At 44.2% G+C, this 20,060-nt stretch overlaps 1 protein-coding gene across 2 annotated transcripts in view; it reads right to left on the bottom strand.

Moving 5' to 3' along the window:
- Window positions 1–6,454: 6,454 nt before the first annotated feature.
- The window catches only part of plpp3 (phospholipid phosphatase 3), a 43,346-nt gene continuing 29,740 nt past the window's right edge, over window positions 6,455–20,060 (bottom strand). For both annotated transcript variants that reach the window (XM_038999546.1, XM_038999545.1), the window contains exons 6-7: window positions 15,852–16,028; window positions 6,455–8,956 (exon numbers count right to left, since the gene is read on the bottom strand). In XM_038999546.1, coding sequence (XP_038855474.1) covers window positions 8,828–8,956; window positions 15,852–16,028 — 306 coding nt within the window. In that variant the 3' untranslated portion in view covers window positions 6,455–8,827. The remainder of the gene's footprint in view (window positions 8,957–15,851; window positions 16,029–20,060) is intronic.

Genomic DNA, 20,060 nt, shown 5'->3' with positions numbered 1-20,060 from the left:
GACTGCATGCTTATAGTTAGCTTTATTACTGGTCCTCGGAGCCCTGCTAGGTAGAAGATAAGGGCCTTTGCATGTACAATATGTGCAATCTCCTAATGAACTCACTAGAGGAACACACAGGAGTGAAAGCCACTCATTCCCACCACACACACCCAATACTGCTCACCCCAGACTCCCAGACATTCACACCACATACTCCTGAGGAATGCAGCTCATATGACAGCCTGATAATGAGCTCATAAACAGTGAGATTAAACAATTAACTAACCCAGTGGAACCTCCGAACCTCAGTCCCATTCTCCAGCTGGGCTGTCGCCATGAAATGTCCCGTGTAAAATCTCTCCCTAGGAGAATACGGGACTCTACAGTCAAAAACTATAGATATGCCAGTAGGCTAGATTACATTGTCTGTATAATGAAACAATCCCTAGAAAACTGTTGTTTTGACAGTGGATTGATGTATTATTTGCATTTATAGACTGGTTTTACGCAGCACAAACATTACATCCAAGATGCAAGAGAGGTAGGGCTAAGGTAGGGTTACTGAAGTAATTACTAAATTACTGAAATTACTGAAGTAAATACATTATTGCCGTCTGCCAGGATTCTAAATGGCAGCACGGCGATACCGTAGGCCTATAGCTTCGTGACACATGCGAAAATCCCAACCAAATAGCATCGCATAATCTGATACCCTAGCGATAGGCAGCCGCGTAGACGTCACAATTTCAGGACCATGGACAGCGATCAGTAGTCTATACTTTGAGAGTAAATTGAGTATGTAGAATGCTTATTGGGCATAATATGGAAATAGTTAGTATGCCAGAAGTTCCCGGATGTCGTACTACATTCGCAAAAACACGAAGTATACAAGCAGTGGACACTATTTCGTGCTTTTAGGGCCTATAATGGAATTCTTCAGAAAATGGGCGTGGCTTCACAGCATTTTCAGATTTGAAGAAAATGCCGAAAAATATGCAGTCGAAGTCCGATGAGAGCGGATACAAATTCATTGCTTTAACAAATGATGACAAATGTTAAGAAAATGTTAAGCAATGTAATAAAGTAATGACTTTTCAAATAAGTTACATTACACTTTATGTTGGCTGACAATTTGTTAGCTACGCTAGCCTTATGAACCGCATAGCATATCATTACAGCAGTTGCTTGTACCGGTATGTTAGCTAGCTACCTAAGGTTAGTTAGCTACTAATACATCGAACTTGCCAGTATATTAACTATATATGCTATCTAACTAACTAGCCAATGTGTATTGACTTGATTATTTACATCATTCTTAGCTTAGCTAAGTGGTATAGTCATTGTGCGTTGCCAATGGACATTGTTAATGAAGTCATAAGATGTCTAGCTAGTCATTTGTTATACTAACAAGCTAGCAAGAAGTTGCATAACAACAGCATCAACTTCCATCAAACAGGCAAAGCGCTAGTACACTCAACTGAAATGAAACCGTTTGTTTATGCTATACTAAAATGAATGAATAGTATGTAGTATATACTCATTAAGTATGTAGTATACAGTATGTTAGAATGGGTATTCGAACACTGCTTAGGATTCTGCTCTATTTTTCAAGCGGTGCCATTGGTGTTGATCACAGCAGATAACGTAGCCTGTGCGGTGATACGTCAGCACATGCGTCCAACGACAGGACCATCTAACTTGCCCACTCTAGCTATAGCTAGCTAGCTGGCTGGCTAGCACTATCAGTTTACAGAGTCACGTTTAATAATAAAAATCCTTGTTTCATAATCGATTTTTGGATTAATAATTTCTGTTGCATGTAAATACGTTTTATGCATGATTATGGTGTAATAGCAATTTACTTTATGCACGTCAATAATGTTTGTTTATTTCATTGCTATGGTCGCCGGCGGCTGTCACCCTCTTGTGTAAAGGCATTAACCGTTTTGACTAGAGGGACAAGTGGGGTACTGTCTGAACAGCGCTTAAAGCTGCAATATGTAACTTTTTGGTTGACCTGACTAAATTGACATGTGAGTTATGGATCTGTCATTTTCATTGAAAGCAAGTCTAAGAAGCGGCAGATCTGTTCTGTGTGCACTATTTCTTCTTACGTTTCGGTTTTGCATCTTTTACGTTCGGTTTCAGCTTCAAACATCTGAAAATCAGTTTTTGGTTATTGAAAAGATATTTCACAGCGGAATAGATGGTACAATGATTCTTTTCACTTTACTTGCTTGTTTTGTCACATAAACTGAAATTAGGCAAACTATTTAAAAAATTGCAACCGTTAAATGGTGGAGCGATTTCTGCATATTGCACCTTTAACACCTCCAACACTGTCAAAACATAATTTATGTGGGTGTCATATCTGATTGAATCTAGGCCTTTGCCCTGTTTACATCGTGACATATTTCATTACGCCGTAAATAATCTTTATGCAATCTTGTTCTGCTACTGGACAGAGAGCACAGGGTTTCACAACGCAAGACAAGGTGGAGGAGAGTATCTCGTCAGAGATCACATTTATTTTAGGAGATTGCAAAATATGACGTTTTCATTCAAGACAGGAGAAACATATTGTTTCAGTTGATAATAAAACATGTTTCATTTAGTTACTTTTTCCTAAAGTTGTTTCTAAAACGTTCTAGCAAGTCAAGTTATCATACAAAGCAGCTAGCTAGCTAGCTAGCGACCTCCACCTAATAATTATCATCTAAAACAAACATCATTACCATCACAATAAACTAAAACGGGAGGCAACAGTCATAAAGTATAACTGGCTTAACAGCCAATGTGTATTATTTTTTAACATACTATTATTATATTACTCACTTATAGGAATTGGTCATTGTTTACAAGTTGCTAGATATCCCATAAACCCATAGGCTGCATTCCAAACACGTAAAAGACGCACCCTTTCCCCTCAGCCCTCAAATTAAGTGGACACTTCTGATGACATATCATGACGTCTGACGAGTTTACACTTGCAGGGCAAGGGGCGAGGGAGGAAGGAATTAATTTTAAATGGACCGCTCTTGCCCGGAAATTCGTTTGTCCCGCAACGATTGTGTTTTTAGCCACCGGTAGCTGGGTGCTTTATATCCCCTACAGTCAATTATGATTGCATGTCTACTTATATCAACTATATAATTATTAATATACGCCTACTGTATGATAGCTGGCAAATTAATTATCTAACTAACGTTAGCCTGCTTAGCTACTTCTGAAGAAGGAAAATGTTTTATTTCAACAATTTCCAAAAGCTAACCAAACAAAAACATCATTACTTTAATAAGACGTGTTTGTGCATTAGTAGCACAATTTCTAATTTATTTACATTCGTTTTTACTTACACTTGTATATTGACGTTGTGGTTTTAAGTTTTGGCTGACTTTTCTTAGCGGATGTACAGTCGTCACAAATTGAATTCTGGGGCTTTTCAGGCCCCGAAGTGAACATAATTGTACACTCACAAACTCCATTAAAAGCGAGGGCTGAGGGGCTTACATTGCAAACTTCCCTTGCTTGGCTAATCATTTGGACCAACGCCAAATATATATATGTTTAACCTTCATTTAACTAGGCAAGTCAGTTAAGAACAAAGTCTTATTTACAATGACGGCCTACACCAGCCAAACTCAGACAACGCTGGACCACTCCAGGGCCCTCAAATACGGCTGCAGGGATTCCCCCAAGGGCACAAGGTGAGTGTAAGTGGACGAGTGTGTGTCTTTTATGCCTTTGAAACGCAGCCATAGTCAAAAACCACGTGTTTTCATGTTCTTCTGTGGTTTGGTGACTTCCTGTTCTTCAATGGACTCTGGCCGGACTGAAGAAGATTAAGAGTTTTGAAAAATACGAAGTACAGAGAACGTATCGCAACGGAGCCTTAAAACGCAAGGAGGCGTTATGATTCCACTCTGTTGTGGACGCTCCCGGTTCAAATGTAAACTCCTGACTTCAACTGTATGTGGGAAATCTTTCAAGACTTTTAGAAAAGCATTCCAGGTGAATCTGGTTGAGAGAATGCCAAGAGTGTGCAAAGCTGTCATCAAGGTGAAGGGTGGCTACTTTGAAGAATCTAAAATTTTAAATATATTTTCAGTTGTTTAACACTTTTTTGGTCACTACATGATTCCATATGTGTTCTTTCATAGTTTTGATGTCTTCACTATTATTCTTCAATGTAGAAAATAGTAAAAATATAGAAAAACCCTTGAATGAGTAGGTGTGTCCAAACTTTTGACTGGTACTGTATGTGCTTGCTTGGGTGTGTGTATGTGTTGTCTCTGTCAGTCCTCTTTGTGTCTGTTTCAGATGACAGGATTTTCTCAGATTCATGTCTGAAAATATCCACTGTTGATTAGAAATGCTAGAATATAATTTCAATTAAATCTCAATGTGCTTTTTGGATTAATGCAACAGCAAAAGCATTATTGGAATTTAAAAAAAACATGAACTCTATTTCATGTACAGTATTTTGGGAAACTGGAAGATTAAATTTTCCCATAAAGATCCTGCTTTTGGAACATAATCTTGGGTAAACCAGATTATCACTACTCCCTCATGTTATTGTTCGTCGCTGATCCACCACCTACGCATCTAGTCTGTCAGAGAATTGAATGAGAGCATGGAAACCATTCAACTGTCTTCATTGTAATCTAACACCTTCACATAATTGGATTTACTAAAACTATGGTAGCACCTTCTAATACCCTCTACATTTCCTCATGAATCTGCCTGTAGTGAGTAGATGTGTTTAGACTGGTGTTGTCTTCTGTCTGGTTTGAAACACAAACATGTTAGATGGATGCAGGTGAGAGGTGGAAGGCCATGGTACTAACACCACACTGTCCTCTCAGAACCTGGGTTCTAACACCACACTGTCCTCTCAGAACCTGGGTTCTAACACCACACTGTCCTCTCAGAACCTGGGTTCTAACACCACACTGTCCTCTCAGAATCTGGGTTCTAACACCACACTGTCCTCTCAGAACCTGGGTTCTAACACCACACTGTCCACTCAGAACCTGGGTTCTAACACCACACTGTCCACTCAGAACCTGAGTTCTAACACCACACTGTCCACTCAGAACCTGGGTTCTAACACCACACTGTCCTCTCAGAACCTGGGTTCTAACACCACACTGTCCTCTCAGAACCTAGGTTCTAACACCACACTGTCCTCTCAGAACCTGGGTTCTAACACCACACTGTCCACTCAGAATCTGGGTTCTAACACCACACTGTCCACTCAGAATCTGGGTTCTAACACCACACTGTCCTCTCAGAATCTGGGTTCTAACACCACACTGTCCTCTCAGAACCTGGGTTCTAACACCACACTGTCCACTCAGAACTTGAGTTCTAACACCACACTATCCTCTCAGAACCTGGGTACTAACACCACACTGTCCACTCAGAACCTGGGTTCTAACACCACACTGTACTTTCAGAACCTGGGTTCTAACACCACACTGTCCACTCAGAACCGGGGTTCTAACACCACACTGTCCTCTCAGAACCCTGGGTTCTAACACCACACTGTCCTCTCAGAACCTGGGTTCTAACACCACACTGTCCTCTCAGAACCCTGGGTTCTAACACCACACTGTCCACTCAGAACCTGGGTTTCAACACCACACTGTCCACTCAGAACCTGGGTTTCAACACCACACTGTCCACTCAGAACCTGGGTTTCAACACCACATCTAGTTAGTTATGTTCAGTTCTTAAAAGACTTCTCTCTCCTGAGCTGAAAACAGACTTTACTGCAGAGAAAATGACATTGCCTGTTTCTTACTCAGTCACACAACATGACGCCGTACACACTCACACATTCACACACACACACCCAGGCACGCACACACATACACTTGCTCCTCTGCTTTGCCAAAGTGTGAAATCAACTCCTTTGAGCCCTCTCGAGTTCACTGTGTATGTGTATGTAAATTACACCCGTATGACCTAAATACTTATAATTACAGTACTTCCAGTCCTATTTCCTATGGTGTCTGTGGTGTTTGTTGTTGACTGGAACGGTTGCTGGTGTCTGTACTAACACATTTTACCTTCAAGAAAAGTATAAACACTATTTTAAAAATGGGAGGTTCTTCTCGAGTCCAGCTCCTGTGCCAAGATAGATGTGTGTAGAATACTACTTTCAGTAACAATTAGCTTTTAAAGTGTTGTTCATGACACATCCATAAGTGTTGTCAATATCTTACTACGCTAATGTAAAGAAATATAGACATATATGACTCTCAAGTTGTTGCAGTTGACATAAGCTTTTATAACATTTTGGCCACGTTTTGAATCGTGTTATGACACTTATGGACGCTCTTAAGACACTGTTACGGAGTTGTCATGAACAACACCTCAAGTGTTACCTTATTTTCATTAGACCCAGTTCATGAACCTGACACTACAGACCATCAACATAAACCCATACAGTCAAGACTTCACATAGTTGTGTTTATAACGGGCTTTTTATTTAAAACCACATGTAGTAGAGCTAAGTACATTAAGCAGAAACAAAAACTTTGCTAATATTTATTTTGTACAAAATGAGACAATACGAAAATACTAATAGTGAATTTTAATACAATTGTAGGTTTGTTTTCAATGCGTATTAAAAACTTACTACCACAAATCTACAATATTTGAGTTAACTAAATAAAAAAATCTGTAAATCAGTGCTTTTTAAGCAGCACTTGGTAGAGAACAGAGGTTGCGGTTTCATAGTGGACAATAGTTAAACATAAGAAATAATATCTTACACAGTTAATTTTTGTGAACTATACATTATTTATACATTTATAAAATGAAAGGGTTTGCCAAAATGATAGGACGGACTAAACGGGATTCGAAAGATGTGCAACGTTTTGAAGTGGTGATGTTGAGAAGATGTCTTAGGCTCTATCCAAAATGGCACCCTATTCCCTATCTAGTGCACTTATTTTAGCCAGAAGTGCATTCTATAGGGAATAGCATGCCATTTGAGATTTGCCCTGAGTAAGCTGAACTGGAAAATAAAATGACTGATGGGGAGCAGTTAGTTAATGGCATGACTGGACTAGCACTGAACATGTTAAAGATGCATCGTAGCAGAAAATAAAAACATTAAATCCACAGTTTTCTAACGTTCTCTGGACAGGGTCTCAGTCCTCCACCTCTGGCCCTCTCTGACACACACACACACACACACACACACACACACACACACACACACACACACACACACACACACATAGTGGCACACATTCTTGGCACAGACAATGGTGTGTGTGAGGAGGGTTCATTCTACACACACTACCCGGATGGTTCATCAAAGACACACACACACACACACACAAAGACAATCACACAAATACACAAGACACGCAAACCTATACACATCACACATACACAAAAGCAGACACACTGGCACACACCAACACAGTGACACACAGGACACATGCATACATACATACCGCTAACGAGTGATTGGGTGGGCCAGAGCCCCTCCCTGCCAGCGGAAAGAGCCCCTATCCCATAATGTCCCAGCTTAGCTGTCTATCAACCCTGTGTCCATGGTGACAGACCACACCCCCACATATGCAGCCAATCAAGCGGCAGCATGGCACAGCCACGCCCCCAGACAGGGTGACAGGTGGCTGAGAGATATTTATCTCCCCCTCCTTCTCTTCCTCCCCCGAATCCCCCAAACTAATACCAATCAATATCCCTACTCTTTTAGCATCCCTCTTTCAAGAACCCCTGCTTCATCCTACCCCCCTCTTTCAGAAAGCATCATCCCAGGTTAGGTTACCCAGAGAGGCAGCTAGAAGAGCCTTGCCGAACTGAGAACTAGACTAGTCCAAATTTCTACTTGGTGGTAGGAGCTAGAGTAGTATGGGTCTGGTTCCTCTCCAGGTCTCTTCCTTCTCTAGTAGTAGTCAGTAGCTGGCATTGGACAAGTTAACTAGTTACAGGTTTACTTTAACCCTCTACGTCACGTGTCACACTCATTCAACCGAGGGCAGAGTGTCTGCGGGTTTCCGCTCCTCCCTTGTACTTGATTGATGAATTAAAGTCACTAATTAGTAAGAAACTCCGCGCACCTGGTTGTCTAGGTCTTAATCGAAAGGAAAGACCAAAAAACAGCAGACACTAGGCCCTCCATGGAAAGAGTTTGACGCCCCTGCTCTACATGATCATCAACAAGTGTTCTAATAGCTGCTTCATCTGGTGGCGAGTGGTGATAATTGACAGTCAACTGGATTATAGTGCTGTAAGTTATTCTGCTCTATATTGTTACTCATATACTGTATGTGTCGTTTGCTAGTAATTTTGCAGTAATATCGTTCCTATCACTAAGGAAGTTGTTATCCTATGTCAAGGCCTCAGACAGAGACTGTCTTTCTTTCCTTGCTTCATTCATTCATTCATTCATTCACTCATTCATTTATTTATTTTTACACTTTTTTCCCTTTGTGTAGTTACAAAGTGTTCTGTTTCAGTGGCTCTGCACTGCTGTCTGTAACTTCTTGTCTTTTAGCTTTTGAGTCTTCTTTTTGCTCTAACTTGGGCTCAAATCAGAATAGTAGTAATAACAATAGTAGTTAAAGAATCTGGATAGTGAGAGTGGTCTTTGCAGGGCAGGTCTCAAATAACAGGCTATTTCCTAAGTAGTGCACTACTTTGGACCACAACGCGTGATAAGTAGTGCACTACTACATAAGGAACAGAGTGTGATATGAGACACGGCGATAGTCTCTCTGGTCGCTACATTCTAATGTCCAATGGGAGGCGAACAGCGCTGTGATAGGCTCCTCGGTCATGGGAAGGGGCGGGGCCTGTCTCACACCATGTTGTGGTGATTGTTCCGCTCGATGATGTCAGCAGGGGGGAGGAGCTCCTTCTTGATGGGGGAGGGAGGGGGTGAGGCAGGCTTCACCCTCGGCTTGAACAGGTCAGATACATAGAACACCTAGAGAGCGATAGAGAGAGAGAGAGAGAGAGAGAGAGAGAGAGAGAGATAGAGGGAGAGGGAGAGAGAGAGAGAGAGATGGAGGGAGAGGGAGAGAGAGAGAGAGAGAGAGAGAGAGAGAGAGATAAAGTACCTACACATAATAAGCAGCTATAGTGAGGATTTTTTTTTATTATTATTTTTTTTTTTTTTAATTTTATCCCTTTTTCTCCCCAATTTTCGTGGTATCCAATCGCTAGTAATTACTATCTTGTCTCATCGCTACAACTCCCGTACGGGCTCGGGAGAGACGAAGGTCGAAAGCCATGCGTCCTCCGAAGCACAACCCAACCAAGCCGCACTGCTTCTTAACACAGCGCGCCTCCAACCCGGAAGCCAGCCGCACCAATGTGTCGGAGGAAACACCGTGTACCTGGCCCCCTTGGTTAGCGCGCACTGCGCCCGGCCCGCCACAGGAGTCGCTGGAGCGCGATGAGACAAGGATATCCCTACCGGCCAAACCCTCCCTAACCCGGACGACGCTATGCCAATTGTGCGTCGCCCCACGGACCTCCCGGTCGCGGCCGGCTGCGACAGAGCCTGGGCGCGAACCCAGAGACTCTGGTGGCGCAGTTAGCACTGCGATGCAGTGCCCTAGACCACTGCGCCACCCGGGAGGCCCTATAGTGAGGAATTTAACCAGAGGAAATGACTGAACATGGCTCACAGTGACCACAGCCCTACATCATCATCATCATCATCATCATCATCATTAGGACTAGAACACAGTGAGCCAGGCGTTTCTCCCTTCCTCACCCCTTTCCTCAGCCCTCTCTCCACCCTCTTCCTCCCCCTCCCCCTCAGGTAGTGAGCTCACTGTGCCCTAGCGTGGGAGGCAGAGGGAGGAAGAGAAACGGAATGCCAGTCTCTTCCTGAGGTCACCGCTCTATGCTTCTCTTTCACCCATCTCCTCCCTCCTCACCCCTCTCCTCCCCACTCTTTCCACCCTCCGCCTCACCCTTGGTCTCCCGAGAGGGAGGAAGAGATATGGAGGTCCTGATGACATCATCGGGCCAAACAGGAAACCGGGAAGACTGGGCAGGAAGTGGGCCTATGGAAAAGGCTCTTAGCAACGGGATATATCAGCCCTTAGCAACGGGATATAACGACTTAAGCACTGAAGACCCCTTCTCTCCTTCACTACTCCTTCCTTCTCTTTCTCTCCATTTTTCTCTTCCTCTTTTCCCCTTCTTTCTCTCCTCCTTACTTCTTTCCTTCTCCCACACATCCAAACAGGCTCAGCTGATGGGGACCGATATAAAGGTGAGGGGTCATATTCCAGACCGCCTGCTGTCAGATATTGACCTTTAACAACCTTTACTAATGACCTTTGACGGAGTCATGACATCATCATAGAGAGACCCATAATAGACTCTACCAGCTCAACAACACACAAAGACACTTCACTAGAAAAAAAGGCCCTGTGTGTGTGTGTGTGTGTGTGTGTGTGTGTGTGTGTGTGTGTGTGTGTGTGTGTGTGTGTGTGTGTGTGTGTGTGTGTGCGTGCGTGCGTGCGTGCGTGCGTGCGTGCGTGCGTGCGTGCGTGCGTGCATGTGTCTGTTGATTTTAAGGACAATCAAACATCCATTATTACATGTATTTATATTAGAGCCATATTTCATTATAAATATAAACCTGTAAAATGTAAAACAGTCAAGTGGTATTTCCGAGAACACAGGAAGCAGGAAGAAGCAAACAGGAAAAGAGAGGGACAGCCTTCAGGCCCACAGGCCCTGTGTGTGTGTGTGCCTGCGTGCATGTGTGTGTGTAGATTCGTACTTACAAATGTAAATTCATATGTGGCATGTTTGAGTTTATTTTTATTTTTACAAGGACAGTGCACATTAATCAACGTTTCAGTAAAAGTGACGGTTTTAGCCAGCCAGCTAATTTTCTGCAGTCCCTGGGCAGGTTATTAAAAACAATTACAATAACAATACAGACAATCAATGAGCAGTGAGCACAAGCAGAGCAACATGGGACAAGCAAGACATAGCATGCAGACAGAGCAACATAGCACAACAAGCAACAAGACAAAATCCATAAAAGCAACAAAGTGTTTCCACACCTCACAAGCTACAGACAACAGACAACATGAAAAGCGGCAATACACAACTAGGGATTATGTTCAGAAGTCTAATTAGCCATGTCTTCGTCTTTTTTGTGAAAGCGTGATAGGTGGTGCAGTTATGTGTGTCTGATGGCAGTGTATTCCAGACATTGGAAGCTCTCACAGAGAAAGCAGATTGACTAAAGGTGCTTTTCCTTAAGGGAACTATACAGTCACCTCTCATGGCAGACCTTGTGGATCTGCTGCCATATGTTTGGGTTTTCTGTTTAACAAAAGTACTGATTGGAGGGGGAGCCAGGCCATTTAGCATCTTGAATACAAGACATGCGTCGGTGTATTGCACAAGATTTTTCCAACTCAGGAGCTCTGAGGATGTAACAGTGATGATGGCTATTGGGCTTCCTTTCAAGCACTTTGAGAGCCTGTTTGTAGACAGACTGAATGGGTTTTAATGTTGTACAGCAAGCTTGGGCCCAACTAGTCAAGAAGTATGTTAAGTGGGGGAGTATCATGGATTTGAAGTACAGTTTTTCTACCTCTGTAGTCAAACAATTTCGTATAAATTGGAAATTAGCTTGGTTAAATTTGGTGATTTAAGTTACCCTTTTCACCTGCTTTTTAAAAGAGAGGTTGGAATCATGTATGATGCCATGGTACTTAAAATCAGATACCACTTGGAGCTTCTCCCCTGACACATAGACATCTGGCTCAGTAGCATCTGTTGCCCTCTTTGTGAGGAACTGTTTTTTTCACATTGCGATGCAAATACGAGTCACCGAGCCACTTTGTGACCTGGACCATTACAGTAGTCAGTTCTTGTGCAGCTTGTTGTTTGCTCTTTGCATGCACATTCATCACTGTAGCATCTGTGTGTAGCAGTGCTTTGAGCAGAGTGGTGAATGGTATCATATATCTGCCCACTACAGTTAAAGATGTGGGCGGCATTCCAAACCCCTTCCTCAGACGGGATGCGTTCCAAAACACTGTCCTCACAAGGACCTAGTCATCCAATCAGAGCAGGCCTTGTCCCCCTGCTGACCACCTCTGACCTCTAACCCCTGGCTGGTCCAAGCATTATCACAGCAAAGAGGCTTCCTGTGCACACACACACACACACACACACACACACCACCTTCCAGCCTATTGTGTGAGAAATGCAGACTCAGCAGCAGACACCAGGAGAGTAGGGGAATGTGTGCTCCTAAATATGGTCCTACTGGAAACATGCCAGCGGAACATTTAAAGGGGGAACACTGTCTCAGGGAGTCAGGGAGAAGTCTGGTGTGTGTAGAGTGTGATAGATAGAGGATACAGTCATCCCCACTGATGGAGGAGTGTTTCGTCCCTCTATCCCTCCCTTCGTCAGATCCCTCCATCACTGCATACAGCCTGGCACGGGTCTGCATTTGCCTTGGCGAGATTGCAGTCATAATACTATTTTTGACGGCAGTCTGCTAGTCATGTTTAGAGTCCTCTGTCACACCATGTGAATCATGAAGACACTGAGTCAGACAGACATTGTGGTACGGCAGGAAGGAAGTGAGCATGTTTAAAATGAACAAGCACAGCCCACTGTTTTATAGAATACAGCGCCAGACACAACCTGTGGCTTTCATCAGAACCTACCACAGCTCATAGCGTGTCTAAAGCAAACCTCTTGCTCCTACAGCTTGGTGTGTGTGTGTTTCTAAAGCTAACTCCTCACTCAGAGACCGCGTGAGATAGCAGTATGGGGAATTGTCCGAATACATATAGAGACCTTCAACATCACTAACAGAGAAGCCTCTATACACTGAGTATACGAAACATTTGGAGCACCTGCTCTCTCCAGGACATAGACCAGGGGTATTCAACTCTTACCCTACGAAGTCCGGAGCCTGCTGGTTTTCTGTTCAACCTGATAATTAACCCATCAGTCTAAGCCCTGTCTAAGCCGGGGGAGGGGGTTCTGCTAAGCCGGGGGAGGGGGTTCTGCTAAGCCGGGGGAGGGGGTTCTGCTAAGCTATACGCAATTGTTTTAAGAAGGTCATACCAAGGATCATTTAGCTATTTGATTATGGATTTTATATTTGACCAAAAATATATTACATTTTATTTTATTTTTTATAAAAAAGTATTTTTGGCCTTATTTCTAATAGCCCATACAAACGCATTGAATAACAGATTCACTACATGGAACAACAAATAGTCCCCCACAAAAAATCAGAAGGAAGTTTGTTCTGAAGTGTCTCTCCTATATCTGAGAGATATAATAAAGATCAGGAGAACATCGACCTTAGTGCATTAATTGCACACACCTGGTCTAAATCAGTCCCTGATTAGAGGGGAGCAATGAAAAAATGCAATGGAACTGGCTTCGAGTTGAGTTTGAAGGACATACAGTAGACTGACCAGGTGAAACCAGGTGAATGCTATGATCCCTTATTGATATCACTTCTTAAATCCACTTCAGTTAGTGTAGATGAAGGGGAGGAGACAGGTTAAAGAACGATTTTTAAGCATTGAGACAATTGAGACATGGATTGTGTGTATGTGCCATTCCGAGGGTGAATGGGCAAGACAAACGATTTAAGTGCCTTTGAACGAGGTATGGTATTAGGTGCCAGGCGCACCGGTTTGAGTGTGTCAAGAACAGCAACGCTGCTGTGTTTCACACTCAACGGTTTCCCGTGTGTATCAAGAATGGTCCACCACCCAAAGGACATCCAGCCAACTTGACACAACTGTGGGAAGCATTGGAGTCAACATGGGCCAACATCCTTGTGGAACGCTTTCGTCACATTGTAGAGTCCATTTTCCAGACGAATTGCGGCTGTTCTGAAGGTGTTCCTAATGTTTTGTAGACTGACATGTCTGTGTGCTTCTATAGAAGTTCTTCAGACATCAGAAAAGGCCAGTGGGTGATAGTGGTATGCAGGTACCTTCATCTCTCCACTGTAGCTTATTGAGAGGGTTAAATACCTCTAAATTGCTAGAATCACCCTTATCTCTGCCTCCCTCCCTCCCCCTCTCTTAACAGCCCCTCTAAAGTGATCCCAGATGTTTCTGTGTTTCAACTCTGATTGGAGAAGGCAGCAGCGTCGTTAACCTAGCTAAGCCGATAGCCGCGACCTGCAGCAGTGTGTGTGTGTGTGTGCAGGTCTCTTGTCTGTCGCGCTGAAGAATAGCTGAGCTCTCTATGAAATACACATATACACAGAGCTAAGAAAACTCCTCCTCGCCTCCCTCTCTTCTCCTTCTGCCCTTCTCTCCTCTTCCCTATCGCTCCTCCCTCTGTCCTCTCATTCGTACACTCTTAGAAAAAAGGGTTCCAAAAGGATTCTGTGGCTGTCCCCATAGGATAACCCTTTCTGGTTCTAGGTAGAACACTTTTGGGATCCATGTAGAACCCTCTGTATATTTATATTGTTTATATTATTTATATTGTTCCAGATGCTTGACGATGCGGACAGGGCAATAAGAACAGCTTACACAGTTTTGACTGGATCAGAACCTCTCCCACAACCTCTCCTACCTAGTGGAGTTTTGGGCAGGGAAGGGAAGGTTCTCTAAGTTCAGCCTGGTAGAAACTTTCTAGAAAAGAAAAGGGGGTGCTGTCAGTACCCCTGCCCAGCCCTGGCAATATGTGTGTGTGTGTAAAGATTGCCAGAGTGGTGTGTGTGGCAGTGCCAGAGATATGTCAGTAGCTGAGTCTAGGCGCCACCATGGCCTCGCTCACTTTATGAATCTAACCATTTCCATTCCTGAACTGAATGAGGGCAAGGCAGGAGTGTGTGTGTGTCATGCTGAGGTGATAAAACCAGAGCAGCCAAATAAAAAACAAACAAATAATTAACAACCTCATTTTTGTTTCAAAGTCCAATCTCCCCGATCTCTCTCTCTCTCTCTCTCTCTTAATTTTACTTGGCAACATACGGCTTAGTAAAGCTATGATGGTTACAGATTGTAGGGATTCTCTCTCTCACACGCACACGCACACGCACACGCACACACACACACACACACACACACACACACACACACACACACACACACACACACACACACACACACACACACACACACACACTCCTGGGGAGCTGACTCCAGGCAATGTGCTATTCATTAAAGGGAATCAGATTCTCTTCACTTCGGAGCCTGGTTTTTTTCACAGAGGGGTAAAGAAAGAGAGGGAGGTAGAAGGAGGTAGCGAGAGAGAGAGAGAGAGAGGTAGAGAGAGAGAGGTAGAGAGGGAGGTAGATGGAGAGGTAGAGAGAGAGAGGGAGAGAGGGGGGTAGAGGGAGGTAGCGAGAGAGAGGGAGTGGGAGAGAAAGATAGAAAGAGAGAGAGCGAGGAAAGGGGAAAGGCGGAGTTGAGAGAGAGAAAAAATAGGGGAGAAGGCCTGGAGAATGTCTTGTAGTAGTTTAATGCCTCAATACATTCTCTCTCTCTCAGCCCTCATATCTCTGATTACCTGATCTGGCCTGACTCACAGCACACTAACCTTGACCTCTGACCTCTAACCCTAACCCTTACAGTCACAATACAATAGATTACTAACAGTGACTCATCATGCAGTAGGCCAGCATTTATTAGTTCTGGTCCTGGGGACCCAAAGGGGTGTTCATTTTTGTTTTGTTCTCTAGAACTACACACCTGATTTAAATAATCAACTCATCAAGCCTTTTGAACCGGGACTGAGTGGAATCAGGTGTGCAGTGCAGGGGCAAAAACAAAAATGTGCATCCCTTTGGGTCCCCAGGACCAGGATTAAACGTGTGTGTGTTTGTGTGTGTCTGTACTCACTATGCAGTAGGCCACCAGGGCGCCCTGTACAAAGCCGGCCAGTACGTCTGTGGGGTGGTGCTTGTGGTCGGAGACACGTGATAGGCCGGTGTAGAATGCCATCATCAGCAGAGTGAACTGGACGAGGGGGCGGAGCAACCGGGCACCTCTCCACGTGAACCTGGACTGGAGATAGAACTGATGGAGGGATGGAGAGAGGGAGAAAGAAAGAAAGGGAGAGAGAGAGAGTGAATGGGATTATTATTTGAATGGATGACCACAGAAAGACATTGAGCAGTATGTGTTTGATCTTACACAGACAGATTTATAGTGTTACACAGACAGATTTATAGTGTTACACAGACAGATTTATAGTGTTACACAGACAGATTTATAGTGTTACACAGACAGATTTATACATCAGATATGAAGTACATGTGTAGATATGTATTTCATCAGGAGAAATTCGTTGGTAAAGGGGAAAGAAAGGGAGAGAGAGAGAGAGTGAAAGGGATTATTATTTGAATGGATGACCACAGAAAGACATTGAGCAGTATGTGTGAAATATATTGTCTTATATTACTGAGATGAGTGTCTTTAAGAAGTACGATGACAGATGACAGGGACTGTGTTCTCTCTTCTCTTCTCCTCACCCTTGGACTTCCTGTGTTTCTTCTTCTCCCCTCAGACTTAGACCTGTGCATCCTGCTTCCTATAGCCAGATGCAGAGTGAGTGTCTTTCTACTTCATATACCCAGAGCCTGGGTGGGGCATCCGCCGCCAAGGTCTCCCTCACCCCCTCTCTCACCCAACCACTCTCACCAAGTCCTAATAAGCAGACCTACAATAACAACAGCCCTGCCTAACTCCCGCTCCTCCCCCATAATGCCATGGATTCCCAGAGGAAGGTATGGAGGAGGCTGCTGGCTCTTCCTGGAAGACAAGCTCATCATTATTGTTGTCTTCGAGGAAGGAGAGGAAGGCACCCTCCCATTCCTCTCTCCGTCTCTCCTCTCAGGGATGTTTAGAGTTATGGCTTCCGCAGGCAGTGGCGGACTTACCATTAGGCAGAAGAGGCAATTGCCTCACATCTGACATCATCAGAGGCTTCGTGAACTGGTTTAATAAAAAATTAAAAAATTGTAATAAAAACTGAATATAATAATAATTTATCAGCACGAGGCCCCGCCCCATACAGCCGAATAATAATTCATCATAAAATCCATGATTTCTTTCCATACATATCAATATTAATATAATCCACGTTTTTCTAACAGCCACCTGTTTAAATGCATGAATGTAATGCTGTGTAATAACATGAATGAATGATTGATTGAGACATATTGAAGCAAGTTTAGATAAAACAGGACAGCTCGATGGTGGATAGATTATACTGTATGAGGCTACTATAGCCGATACAAGAGTCAAGAGCAAAATAATACAATTGATTACATTATTGCATGCTAAATGTTTCTGATCAGTGATGAGCAAACTAATGAATGAGCTACCACCTCCACTTATTTGACCAGCCAGAAATCAATTAACAATTGATTATCAGACAAGTCACTAAGTCCGCCCCTGTCCGCAGGTCCAGGGGGAAAAGGTGAAGGGAAGGAGGTAAAAGGTGGAGACCAGGCAAAAGGAAGAGGGTAAGACAGGAATGTCTGTCCTTCACAGCCATGATGTTTACTAGGCCTACTGTAGCGGTGTCAAGGGTAGTCCTGGTCCTTGAGAGATACAGGCTGGAGTTCCAGTCCTGGTCCTAGAGAGATAGAGGCTGGAGTTCCAGTCCTGGTCCTAGAGAGATAGAGGCTGGAGTTCCAGTCCTGGTCCTAGAGAGACAGAGGCTGGAGTTCCAGTCCTGGTCCTAGAGAGATACAGGCTGGAGTTCCAGTCCTGGTCCTAGAGAGATAGAGGCTGGAGTTCCAGTCCTGGTCCTAGAGAGATACAGGCTGGAGTTCCAGTCCTGGTCCAAGAGAGATACAGGCTGGAGTTCCAGTCCTGGTCCTAGAGAGATACAGGCTGGAGTTCCAGTCCTGGTCCTAGAGAGATAGAGGCTGGAGTTCCAGTCCTGGTCCTAGAGAGATAGAGGCTGGAGTTCCAGTCCTGGTAAAAGAGAGATAGAGGCTGGAGTTCCAGTCCTGGTCCTAGAGAGATAGAGGCTGGAGTTCCAGTCCTGATCCTAGAGAGATAGAGGCTGGAGTTCCAGTCCTGGTCCTAGAGAGATAGAGACTGGAGTTCCAGTCCTGATCCTAGAGAGATACAGGCTGGAGTTCCAGTCCTGGTCCTAGAGAGACAGAGGCTGGAGTTCCAGTCCTGGTCCTAGAGAGATACAGGCTGGAGTTCCAGTCCTGGTCCTAGAGAGATAGAGGCTGGAGTTCCAGTCCTGGTCCTAGAGAGATAGAGGCTGGAGTTCCAGTCCTGGTCCTAGAGAGATACAGGCTGGAGTTCCAGTCCTGGTCCTAGAGAGATACAGGCTGGAGTTCCAGTCCTGGTCCTAGAGAGATACAGGCTGGAGTTCCAGTCCTGGTCCTAGAGAGATAGAGGCTGGAGTTCCAGTCCTGGTCCTAGAGAGATAGAGGCTGGAGTTCCAGTCCTGGTCCTAGAGAGATAGAGGCTGGAGTTCCAGTCCTGGTCCTAGAGAGATACAGGCTGGAGTTCCAGTCCTGATCCTAGAGAGATAGAGGCTTCTGTGTGAGTATGAGAGACATTTTCCCACCACAGACTGAGGAATGTCTTAGATAATTTGTTTTGTGTTTGTGTCCTAAGAAAAACGGCAATAAAAAAAACAACAATAGTCTTCTCATAAGTTTAGTGGTTTCTTAGAAAATTCTACTCAAGAAGAGAGATGCTTTCTCTCTGACTCACATAATCACTCCGGGACAGATATAAAACACACAACTGAGAAAGAGATAGAGAGAGAAAGAGATGTCCTGCCGTCATTCCGCACCAGCACAGAATGCCTGTAATATTGTTTACTAGCCATCTATTTGAAAAACAGGATCCTTGGAGTGTGTGCTGATGTGTGTGTCGCTGTGTGTGTGAGTAGTGTACAATCTGACTTGTTGGTCAGTTTCTATTTCCTAGGAGAGTTGGGTATTCTCTCCTCGCTCTTTTCCTTCTTCCCTCTCTTCTTGCTCTTCTGTGACTTCACCACACTCCACCTCCCAGAAGACTTGTTCGTGGTTTAAATATCAAGCCTGCGCTCTGAAAGCACCACCTCTCTCCTTCTCTCCCTCTTTTACACTCCCTCTCTCCATTCTAACCGAGAGGCTGCCAGAGAGAGGCGGGGATATATCCAGAGCTCGCCACAAAATACCACACAATACCCCAGGAGGCATGGGCCAACCAACCATGCACACCCAACAGCCTGTACAACCCAGCTCAGCCAAGCTAAACATAACATAGCCCAGCCCAAAACACTGACTGAGTCACACTAGGTCAGTAGTGAGCATAGTTGTGGAAATATCTGCAGTCGTAATAGAGGAGAAGAGGGAACGAGAGATGGAGGGGATAAAGAAGGGATGGAGAGACAAAGAGATAGGGGAGAGTGGGGGGCGTGGTTGTAATACTAATTAGTGTGTTGGAAGGATGGAGGCCCCCCGGGGCACAGAAACTGACCTATAAACCACAACAGGTGGAGAGAGGAAGGGAGAGAGAGAAGGAAAGAGGAAGTGTGTTCAGCTGTTAAGAGGAAAAGAGGTGGAGAGCATCCATCCATCCATCTAGCCATCCATCCATCCATCTAGCCATCCATTCATCCATCTAGCCACCCATCCATCTATCCATCCATCTAGCCATCCATCCATCCATCTAGCCACCCATCCATCTATCCATCCATCCATCCATCCATCCATCTATCTATCCATCCATCTAGCCATCCATCCATCCATCCATCCATCTAGCCATCCATCCATCCATCTAGCCATCTATCCATCCATCTAGCCACCCATCCATCTATCTATCTATCTATCTATCTATCTATCTATCTATCTATCTATCTATCTATCCATCCATCCATCCATCCATCCATCCATCCATCCATCTATCATCCATCTACCCATCCATCCATCCATCTATGAAGAGGAAAAGAGAATAAGACTTCAGCTCATTAAACCTACTTCCCATAATGCTCTCTGTCATCTGCACTCCATTGTTTCTGTGTACCACAGTGTGTGTGTGTGTGTGTGTGTGTGTGTGTGTGTGTGTGTGTGTGTGTGTGTGTGTGTG

This window comes from Salvelinus namaycush, chromosome 8 (genome assembly GCF_016432855.1).
Source record: "Salvelinus namaycush isolate Seneca chromosome 8, SaNama_1.0, whole genome shotgun sequence".
Classification (NCBI taxonomy): domain Eukaryota; kingdom Metazoa; phylum Chordata; class Actinopteri; order Salmoniformes; family Salmonidae; genus Salvelinus; species Salvelinus namaycush.
The sequence above is the reverse complement of the archived record's forward strand: the minus strand, read 5'-3'. Positions and strand labels throughout refer to the sequence as shown.